Source organism: Hypanus sabinus, chromosome 1 (genome assembly GCF_030144855.1).
Source record: "Hypanus sabinus isolate sHypSab1 chromosome 1, sHypSab1.hap1, whole genome shotgun sequence".
NCBI lineage: Eukaryota > Metazoa > Chordata > Chondrichthyes > Myliobatiformes > Dasyatidae > Hypanus > Hypanus sabinus.
Window position 1 is genome coordinate 174590309 of NC_082706.1, and position 12116 is coordinate 174602424.

The 12116-nt window shown below is 37.5% G+C and overlaps 1 protein-coding gene across 6 annotated transcripts in view; it reads right to left on the reverse strand.

Moving 5' to 3' along the window:
* unm_hu7910 (un-named hu7910) overlaps positions 1–12116 on the reverse strand; it is a 192980-nt gene that overhangs the window by 35062 nt on the left and 145802 nt on the right. For all 6 annotated transcript variants that reach the window (XM_059981769.1, XM_059981779.1, XM_059981753.1 and 3 more), the window contains one exon: positions 9007–9045. In XM_059981769.1, the coding sequence (XP_059837752.1) occupies positions 9007–9045 (39 nt within the window). The remainder of the gene's footprint in view (positions 1–9006; positions 9046–12116) is intronic.

Sequence of the window (12116 nt, forward strand, 5' to 3'; positions counted from 1 at the left end):
TTACAACTATTCAATTACACTTATTTTAATCCTTCTGGAAATGCATCACTTCACAATCTTATTCATTGGTCCATTTCATTAGCCTCTTTTTGTCAGTTGTTTGCTACTGTTCCAGGTTCATCATTGGCTAAAAACTTTGAAAATGGGTCATGTGCAGCCAAGATAAACCCAAGGAAGTTGAAAAATTTGAACTGCTCACAGCTTGCAAAGAAGATAGTGATGTTTCTGTCCAAATGTTTAATTCTTTCATTCACAACTTTAACAACAATGCTTCAATATTATTGGAAAATTGAACATTTATGTAGATTTTGTTTGGTCTGTTGATAAATTTATCGGAAATTAACACTTGTGTAGACCAATCCTTAAAATATCAGGATTTAACCTAAAACCTTGCTTTCAAATAATAATTAAATTTTGAAATGTTCATAGGCTCTTTAATAGAACAAATACTGTTTTAGGAAAAGGCACAATGATCCAGAGGTTTAGATTTAAAAACTAAAGACATGAAAATTAATGCAAATATAGCAGTGAAAGCAGGGCTGTTTTACACCATTTAGTGTGCCCTAATCCATACTGTGAAATACAGTCGCAGTTTCAGCCTCTCCCCAGTGGGGTGTAAAATACAGTTTTAACATTTATAGATGCAATTAATTATTTAGAAATGTCTAGTTGCCAAACAAATTATGTTGCCACACAAGACTTTTGCACATTACTAGGTACAGTATATATTGCTATGATGCCTAAGACCTTTGTATAGTACTGTAGTAATTTTATGTATTGCACTGTACTGCTGCCACAAAAAAAAAATAAATTTCATGACATATGTGAGTGAAGATGAACCTGATTTTGTTATGGGTCTCTATTGTGGACTGAGAGAGGGAAGGGGGCAGGGAGAGGGAAATCATGTTTGAGAAATGGAGAAGGGAGAGAGGAGGGAGCAGGAAGCCGCAGAGAGACATTCTGTAATGACAATATCCAATTGTTTGGAATCAAATGACATTGCCTGCTGACTCAGGGCTGGGTGTGTCTGCACCCACCCTACCCCCACTCCTGGCACTCCTCACACCCCACCTGCTGCACTCCACCCTCACCATTCCCAACATACTTTGCTCCCACCAGATTTACAAACTCGCTCTCCATTTTACATTGACAAATATAGTACTGTGCAAGTCTTAGGCACCAGAGCTATATATCTGCCTAAGATGTTTGCACTACTGTGTAATTATTGCACTTATGGCAGACACTGCCATGGTGGTGTTAATAAGATTTGGAGACCAAATCGTGCACCTCATGTATTACTTGAGTACACGATGATAAGCCTCAAGTCCTCAAGTCCCTCTATATGGGTCATATAACGAATAGTTAAAACCAAAATGCTTTTTAAAATCACAGCAACTTGATCTCACATTGGCATGTGCAGTAATTCTCATTTATTTTGACACAAAGTTTTATGTATAAAAATTTTAATTTGGTGGTACACTAAATTAACTTGGTCTTGTATCAAATATACTAATTAATTGATAACATTTTGTAAATGGTTAACCTCTTTAATGCTGGATTTCTAATTTAGCATACTACAATGCACAGGAATTGCTGGATTTATATCTGGTCAGTCTAAAATGCATGTACTTAATAAACAAATAACTTAATGATGAATGTTGCACCAGGAATCTCCCTGGGATTTTCAATTTCAATGAGCATAGAGCCTGCAAGGATTTTTTGAAATTATAATGAACAATGTTAAAAGAAATCTTGGTATAGAAGAAAATTGTAAACATTTACTAAGAGATGTACTGGAAGCAAAACATACATTTGTGGCCCACAGTCATTTGCATACTCATCTGCACAGTCCATGGAGCAGAACCTGGTGAATTACCTGGTGGTCCCCAATCACTTTGGACCAGGACCATATGCTGTAGAGATTTTATGGTAGCTGGTGTGCAACACTCAGTCCTTGCTAAGAGAAGCAGTGCACATGCACTCTCCACTCCTCAGAAGTGATCAACTCAAACAAAAAGGGAGTGGAGGGTAGGAAAGAAGTTTTGTAATAACTCCTACGATCTCAACTACCGAGGAGAGTAAGCACTACAAAAGTTCACAAGTACAACATTGCCCTAAAAATTGGGTGAGTCCCAATTTGTCTTCATTGCAGAGCTAATACCACACATTTCCTATCAATCATAACTGATGTATTTTGCCACATGCTGTAAATGTCATTTAGCAGCTTACTGTTTGCAGCCAAGTAACATTAACGCAACCACAAGAAGGTCATGACAGCTGGGATACTGTGCTGATCCTACATATTTGCTGCATAGTCCCTGTGATGTCGTGCAGCTAATGTGACCACAACTTAACTGAATCTTTTTACAGGCATTTTTCAATTTTGAAATTTGTGTTTGGTCTCAGTAAACAGAGTAGATGAGATGCTACTTCCCTTCTAAAACTACCAGATCTTCCTTCTTTGACCTACTACATCCTCTTAACTATTTTTGCTTCCCCCACTCAAATGGCATTTTCAACACACAAGCTGTCCCTTGGTTCCGATTTTACAGACTTTCATAGGCCAATCCTGTCTATTAGTCAGGAAATACACCAAAATCATTAGTTCAGCAGTGTCAGGAATTAACATATGTACATACATTTGACTTCTGAATTTAATAATATTATGGGAGTTGGGAACTTGTAAACTGGGAACAGCCTATATAGTACAAGCACTTTGATGTCTTGATGTTAATAATGAGCAGTAGGTATATAAAGAGTGGATAGCATTTTTTACAAAACAATGAGAGATTGGGTTTCAATGGCCCATGTGATCATGATCCCTGCTGGAACACCCAATTTACCTTCCATGCCTAACTTCTGACTGTCCACCAATGCAAAGTCTTGGAAGACCCATTGTTTGCTGAGCTCCATGGAGTGTAGCAGCAAGGATCTGTCCTACTGGAAGGATAGTGAATTCAAAGAGGCACACGTCTCCAGTGAGATTCTGAACATCTGCTAAGAAAAACTGATGTAAACTGTTCGGGATGGGTTAAACAACCTGGCCTATAATTATTTGGTCTGGATCAGGCTGAAGCATCCCCAGATGCAGGCAGCATGGCCTGAGGATTGGCAAGGCCACCAACACACAGAGAAGGTCTGTCCACGAAACACCATTGAAAGCTCTGACAGCCTGTAAAGCCCTGACTGTTGTAAATAGTGCAAGGGTTTCTAAATATCATTGAAAGTCATTGGAAAGAAAGTATATAATTAAAAAGTTATTAAAATTTAAACTTAATTTAGCTAATAGAGTCATATGGCAAGGAAAAAGACCCACCAGCCCCAAAAGCTCATGCTTCATGCAAGATAGTCCTTACGACAACATTTGGCCCATTATTTTCTAAATCTTTCCTATCTATGTACAATATGTATCAAACTTTTTCTGATGTTGTTATTGTACCTGCCTCAACCTCTTCCTCTGGCAGCACAATCAAGATACATACCACCCATTGTGTAAAAAGAAGTTGCCCCTCAGCACCGTTCCCTCTGCGCTGTGCGCCTGCGCAATAACTGAGATGCTCCCATGCCACACAGCTGGAATTTTATTTTAGACAATGTTGATATCCAAGTGCCCCACAGTTTTCAAGCACGTAAAAAAATTCTTACTCGGGGCAATGGTTGGTCCACATACCTGAAAAAAAATAGAACATTGTCTTTCAAGCTCCTAGTATATCTTTCCCCTCTCAACTTAGATCTATGCTATCTAGTTCTCAATATTCCAACTCTGGGAAAAATACTAAGTGCAATCACTCTACCTATATCTCTCAAGCATTTATAAGATCACTTCTCAGTCTCCTACTACTCAAGGAGAAAGTCCTATCCCTACAACTCAGTCCCTCAAGTTCTGGCAACATCCTTTTCAACCTTTTCTGTACTTTTCCTGGTTTAATGACATCTTTCCCAAAACTGAACATAATGCTCCAAGTGCGTCCTCATCAACGTCTTGTACAACCACATTGCAGTCTTCCAATTTCTATACTCAATGACCTGACTGACGAAGGCCAGTGTATCAAAAGCTTCCTTCAATACCCTATCTGTGACTCTAACTTTCAAGAAAGCATGTACTTGAACTCCAAGTTCCCACTGTTTTACAACACTCCCAAGGGCCTTAATGTTCACTGTTGAAGTCCAATCTTAATTTGATTTTAGAAAATGCAACACCTCACACATATCTGAATAAAATATCATTTCCCACTCCTCAGTCCACTTATTTACCTGATCAAGATCCTTTAGCAATTTTTGATAACCATCTTCACTATCTACCATACCATCTATATTAATGTAATCAGCAAATGTACTAAAATATGCTTTGTATGTTCTCATCCAAATTGCTAATGTAGATGACAAATAACAATGAGCCCAGCACCAGCCTTGAGGCATACCGCTATTCACAAGCCTCCAGTCCGAGAAATAGCCTTCCACTATCATCGTCTGCTTCCTACCATAAAGGAAGATGGTGATGGTGGAAGACTGTTCCTGGGACTGGAGGCTCATGGATAATGGTATGCCTCTATTCACTATTCCTTGGATTGAAAAATAACCTTTCAAATAATTAAAAACATTAAAAGTAAATTGTTATTACCTTGCCCTTTATAATGTCAAATCTGACAAAAAATAAAACAATCACATGTGCTCCCTCCCAAGTTCATCACGAAACTTCAAGAGCCGGGCCTCTGTAGCTCTCTCTGCAACTGGATACTTGGCTTACTCATCGGCCGACATTAACTAATGAAGGTCAACGGCAATATTCAGTTGCATCTCAAGGCTGCGTGATTAGCCACCTCCCCTATTCTCTATACACACAGGACTGTGTGGCAGTTCCAATACCATTTTCAAAATTTTCCATTGACACTGTGGCTGTTAGGTAAATAGCAGGTGAAGAAGAGTCAACTTACAGTAGCGGGGTAGGTCACGTGGTTGAGTGGTTGTTACAAAAACAACTTCTCCCATAAAGTCAGTAAAACAAAATAATTGAATCTTGACTTCAGTAAGGGGAAGGAATATGAACATATGCCAGTCTACATTTAGAGATCAGTAGTGGAGAGAGTTCTGTGGTTTAAATTCCTGGGCGTTAACATATTGATGAATCTGTTCTGGGTCCAGCACATAAATTCAATCATATGAAAAGTGGGCCAGCATCTTTTCCTCCTAAGCCGTTTAAGAAGGTTTGGCATGTCACTGAGCATTCTAACAAACTTCTACAGCTCTACTGTTGAAAGCTCAAGCTGGTTGTACCATGGTCTGGTATGGCAATTCAAATGCACAGAACATGTGGAGAGTAGTGGACTCTGCCTAGTGCGTCACGGGCACGTTCCTCTCCACCGCTGGTTGTACCTGCAGGACACATTGCCTCAAGAAAGTATTACCCATCATCAAACAACTCCACTAACCAGACCATACCAATTTTTAGCAGCTACCATAAAGCAGGAGGTATAGAAGCACACCACCAGGTTCAAGAGCAGCTACTTCGCTTCAACCATTTGTCCCTGAACCAACTAGAAAGAGCTTAATCACTATAGTATAGCTATACTGTGGCCATCTTGCACTAAAATAGACCTTGTTTTCTTTTGTTTTAATTATGTTTTCTTGAAGAATTGTGATTAATATTTTTCCTGCAAATTTTGCTATGTGTCTGTGATGCTTCCACATGTAAACTTTTCATTGAACCCGCACATACATGCACATACAAATAAACTCAACTTGCTATATCTGGCCTAAAAGGACAAACTGATCAATTTGACAATCTGTAAACTTGGAGATACCTATGCATCTTTGTCAAACATACCTGCCCTGGACTTGCTTTGATTTTTGAAGTGTGATCCAGGCCACTGAACTTGCTCAGTGCATTTTAAAAGACTAAAGGATGAAGTAAATCAAAGTTCACGAAAAACTTAGCTTTCCATTGCCATTTCAGCCTCGGAGCACAGATGGAAGAATTGCACATTTATACATGGTCCTATTTGAAACTGTGTTTTTCAAGGGAAGCTTAGTCATGAATGATGATGATCAGATCAGGTCTCAAACCTCTTTGGTATTCTGAAGAACAATGTCAAAAAGACAATACCTAATGTATGAAGTAAATACCAAACAAAACAGGCAGATCAGTACCATCACACACAACATCTGGTGAAGGGTAAATCAGAGAGCTGGAACATATAAAAAGCTGCATGATTGGCCACACTGAGCTCCTGACATGGCTGTAGAAGCATCTTTTCTCTCGGGTTCTACAGTCACAGCAGGTAGGAGAACCATCATTTTTAATTTAAACACCCTGCTGCTGATCACTATGGCAAATAATCACATCAGGTGCAGCTGCCATTAAGGCCACTTAGCTGCCATTTCCACACCGCAAAGATTCAAAGCAGCATGGTTATATAACCTTCAAAGTAATAAAACAAACAAAGGAGCAAAAGCTGTAATGCATCGCTCTCCATTCTCTGCATTACACTTGTGCATCTTGTAGTACCTTGCCCATGGTCACAAAGTGCAATATTATTTAAAAACTGTAACAGCAAAAAAAATGTGTTCTGTTCTTTAAAAACATTCAGGGACATGAAGAAATCCCATTTACTTTTCCATCCCTAAAAATCATACTCATCAACCTCAGCTTCCAAAAATGTTCAGAGAATTTGCTTTATTATGTTTTTAGGAAGAGATTCCCCAAGACCATGAGCCTCAGAGAGAAAAAAAATGCCACTCTTATCTTAAATGGGCAGACTGTTTATTTTTAAACAGTAGCGCGCTGTCCTAGGCACCCATAGATGAGAACTTTTCACAGCTTGAGGATCTAGACAGCTAAAGAAATCATATTCAGAAAAGAGTGAAAGGAAGGTTGAATCCAATGGTCAGGAAGGCTGAAGTGAATACAGGAGCAGGGTCAAGGGACCGTAGAATCTACACCCATTCTCCTACTTCTTGTACTTCTCTCTACAACGAATCTGATACTCATTTAAGGAAAGAAGCAGTAGAGGGATTAAAAAGGTAGCACAAATATAGTTGTGTTACAGGTAAAGATGTGAAAACTAAATGACAAAGTGGCACCATGCAAGTGAAAGAGTGAAGTTAAGGATGGTGGTTAAGGTAACAGTGAACAAAAGGAGAGGCGATTCTGCTCTGTGCCTGCTAATATAATGAACTGATGAGTGAGGCTTTAGGCTTATTCCGGGCTGCTCTAGGGTTCGGATCTGAGGATTCAATTTTGGTTCAGAATGCTGTTTGCATGATTTGTATTTTTTTTCTTTCTCATGCTCAACGAGGGTTGGTCTTCTATTTTTACTTTAATTATTTTTTTCTTTAATTGGGTTCTTTCGGGTTTCTTGCTTGTGGCTACCTGTGAGCAAGCAAATTGAGGTCGTATAATTAATACATTCTTTGATAATAAATGGATCTTGAAATTATGAATGCAGTTAGGCTAGATCTCTTCTCGTTGAGCTGGGTCATGCAAGTGATTCTGGAAGAGAATAATCTGAACAATTGTCAAGTGTTGCGGAGAATTTGATGAGAATTTAGTCATAATACACCAATTTAACAGTCAAGGAGAATGTTGATAGACTATAAATTTTTAGCATACCTCATTTATATGGTAATGTGTTCACGTAATGCAATAAAATTGACACCTTATGCTCAATTCTCCATATAGTAATGCGTTCTTGTTGCAAAATTACATTCATAAATGTATAATGGTATATCTAGTGTCTAAAGCATTCATTGTTCTCTTAACAGCAAATAGTTCTCTGAATAAAAGTTGTTGGAGACATGTAGCCCATGGCAATCTTCTCAAATAGAGTAATGAAAACCCCACATTGATTTTCACTCTCTAAAATAAATGATAATGCTATCTTATACATCTAACCCAAAATGGGCATCAGTTATGTATTAATTTATAGTGCCATCTAGTGTAAAATGATTTCAAGCTTTTGTCACATAACCCCAAAGCACACGTTTTCCTTTTCAATCAAATTAAGTTTTCCACCACAACAATGTTACAAATGTGAGACCGTCAGTGCACAGGTGTGGCAGGATATTTGCAAATAAATAAAATTGCAATAGAGTTTTTTTCCCCCACTGCAGTTTAAAGCAACGGATCTAGTTATTTAATCTCTGTATGTACAAGTTGCAAGAGGGAAAAAGGCCAGTTGCAACATGAGAAGTGTCTACCCAAAGTACTAATACCAGGAATAAATTCAATTTTCTTCCAATTCCATGTAAAGGTTCTTCCTTTCCCTTTTCTCAAAATCTCTTACATTTATCAATATATCTATGAGCCCTCATTTATTATTATTATGGATCATCTACAACATGGAACTGCCAGCTTCTAACTACATCAAAAATTGCCCTGTAATCTGGGATGTTAACTCAAAACTAAAGCCCATTTAAAATGCTTTGCTGAGAATCAGTTCAATTGAACTAAGATAGATATCTTATTTGTTGTTTTAAGCAATTAGTTGCTTGTACATTAAGCAATTAAAATAAGCATTTAATAAGACTAGCTAAGAAACTTTATTTCAGAAGAAAATTAACTGAAATCAACCAGCACAAGAACCTTTTAAAGTGTTTAATAGAGACTCCACCAATCGTGCAATGCAGCAGGCTCCATTCAGAAACATGTCTTTACTGGCTTTGGATTAGATTGCACTTCCACATCACTTTTTTAAAAATTTCAGCAAGAATGAATGGAATTGTCTAAAGATTCTATGATAAAATGCAGAGAGGAGCAAGGAGCAGATGTATCTCAGTAAAACCTGAATGAGTCTTAGCTCTTTTTATTCATCATTTCCTGCCAATGCTCATATTTACTTGGTTAAGATGTATTGACCTGTCACCTGCCCTACCTCATCAAATTCAATTGTCAAAACTTTAGCGAATTACTTGATTTATCTGTATATCAATAAGATGTACTCTACATTTTGAATACATTGTGCAATTTCCCATTCAATTGCTTCTACAGTTAGGAAACACATAGCTTACCTTTCTCTTCCTTCTTCACTTCAGAGTCAGATCTTTTTTCTGGAAGATTACAAAAATTATTTCATTGATTAAGGAAAATGACTACAATGCATCACTAATACAGATTGTTGTATAAAGTTCTTTTCTTCAAATTTGCAATAAACAATCAAGGTAGCAAACTGTATTTCAAGTACCTCCTCCAAGAGATTAAGTGATAAATGCGATGTAAGACACTAGATTAACAGCATTATTTTTTTGGCGTGTCGCACCAGTCAGCCAGCCATTCTTGTCTGGCGCGTGGTGTCAGGATTGGTCTCCTTTCGGATTAAGTGGGTTACGATATGAACATTCCTGACTCGAACCTTGTTTTTTTTTATGAGGCCGAGTGGCTAGCTCGACGCTCAACCCGGCACGGATGGAAAGTGTGCTCGGGGGTGGCATGATTTGAAATTCAAACTCAGGAGCCTTCGCTCTGGAGTCTGGCGCTGATGCCATTGTGCCACCAGCAGGCCATTATACAAAGCAGGCATCCGCCCCACATCGGTATACATGTGCACTAGAAACATGGTCATGGACCACAGGAACAGGACTAGCCTACTTTATCAGTACTTAATACCAAGTGCCCATTTGGAAATGTTTTTGCCCATACTCCTAACAACTGTCCTTAAATTTTATCACTCACTTATACACTAAGATCAATCTAAAGTGGCCAAGTAACCTACCAACTTGCATATCTTTTGGGATGCAGAAAGAAACTGAAGTACCCAGTGTAAGCCCATAAGGTCACAAGAGAGAACATGCAAACTCCACAGGTCAAGATTGATTCCAATCTTTAAAGCTGTGAGGCAGAAATTCTACTAGCTGCACTAGGGTAAGTTGCACAGTAGATATCTATTAGTCAAAATGAAGCAAGGATATGTATCGAAGTTTTGTATATAGTGGAACTTACTGAACAGATCTTGCCTTTCCATTTCTAAAAAGGGGAGTAAAGGTCCGGATGGTACAGGTTTTCTATATACACATTTTCTGTCTCATCCTCAACACCCAATTAATACCAGAACAGGGTTACCATGACAAGGGAAACATCAAACAAAAATCAGTTGCTTGAATGGATGCTTCACTTTGCAATTTGAGTCCCGATTGATTAAATAACACACACCTTGTCAGCATAATAAATCAACTATAGAATCAGCTGTCTGAATCTGACATTTTAGCATAAGATTTGCCTTTTCAACAATTTGTCAGCAATATTATTTCCCAAAACACACTATAAAAAAATGCTAGCTTGTATGCACAGCTTTGTGGAAAACAGATTAAGGGACTCTGTTTCTGTAAGCAAGAGGTTCACAAACTTATTTTTGTGGACCACTTCATGGGAAGATTTCCTCCCCCACTTCCCTGTTCATATTTAATCCCCATCATGATTTCTAGCTGCTGCCCAATTTATATCTTACTATCTTCACCCATCCTAATCATTAGAAACCCTTGGCTTGTGTACAGATACTGCATGCAGCATTTAAGCCAATTTTCCATTCTAGTTGCAGTAATAAACAAACTACAACAGAAACTCAGCAGGTCAAGCAGCATCCATAGAGGCAAAGGGATGGTCAGTGTTTCAGCTCAAGTCCTTACATGATGATTTGCATCATGGTTTGTAATGCAGGGCCTCAACCCAAAGCATCGACTCTTCCCTTTACCTTCACAGATGCTGCTTGATTTGCTGAGTTCCTCAGGCAATTTGTTCTTTTGCTCCTGATTCCAGCATCTGCAGTCTTGTATTTCCATTCCTCATTTTTTTTCAGAATAGTATAACATTAAAATACACACATCTTTTGTGTTTTGGTTACATTTAAGTCGGAGCATAACTACATTAATTGTACCTACATAAAAAAACTACAATGACTCACAGATGTAATTCTAGAACATTTTATTTTTCAAAAGTGACATATCCAAAAAAACTTTACATTGAATAGATTTGCACCTAAACTTTATGCAACACGCTAAAATTACATCAATTGCAAATGCAAAGTATTTCTTAATGCTAGCAAGATTTTTGGCAACAATTTAGAATCGCTAGCTTAAAGTTAGTTAGTGCCCATGTAAACTTTTGACTATCAAGTCATTTGTAAGAGAACCAATCTCCTAGACCAAAATGAAAATACAATAGAACATGAAAAGCAACCTTTGCTAATGATTAGCAATATTTTGCATTTTTTTAACTAACCCAAATCCTTAACAAATATCGCACCCTTTCTATGGCTTTATAAGTTTAATACAATTTCTTTAATTAAAAATAAGTACCATGTATTCTGCTTTGTCCATTTTCTGACACAAGGCCATCCAAAAGGCATATACAGAAATGACAACATATCACAGCTGGTAAATTTTATTGCTAAACCTGAATTATACTTCTGATGTGAAATTTAATATAGTCAAAAAAGAACCATATCTTACTAAAAAGTGTTATAGTTGAAATTTCCCTGCCATTTGCAACCACTTTTACAAAAAAAATGTCAGTCTGATTAAATACTCTTCACACTGAGGTTCTGCAAGGATCACATTGTCCTTTCGTACGATAGCTATAGAAAGCACTCAAGGGGATTGTGCCCTCAAATATTTTAAAAAAAGCTTTTTCCAATCATTTCCAACCAAAAGTTAAGACCTCGTCTGTGGCATTTTGTTCCAATGATTTTTTTGCTTTGAATTTGCTGCATATGCTCATTGCAGTCCACTCTATCAGTTTATTGAAATTATTCACATTTATAGACTGCTCTTTCATTTAAGTGAATATATTATATTTATGTAACAATTCCACATTAATATAAAGAGCAGGCTTTGTTTGAGACCATACAGAAAGACTGACTGGTACAATTCTCACTCCCATCATTCATATCACACGATTGAGTTGATACAGTCAAAATATTTGCAATACAAAATTTATAAAAGCACACCACTACTAAAAAGTGTTAATTTCTAAAAAAACACACACATCAACATAAAAAATATTATACTGAGTGAAAAATATTCCAAATATCCTTAGTGTATTCCATCACATTATCTTCCAGAGATCTCACTCTTATAGTGGCTGTTTTAAGAACAAAAATAAAATTAAGTGGAATGCAGAGTGGCCT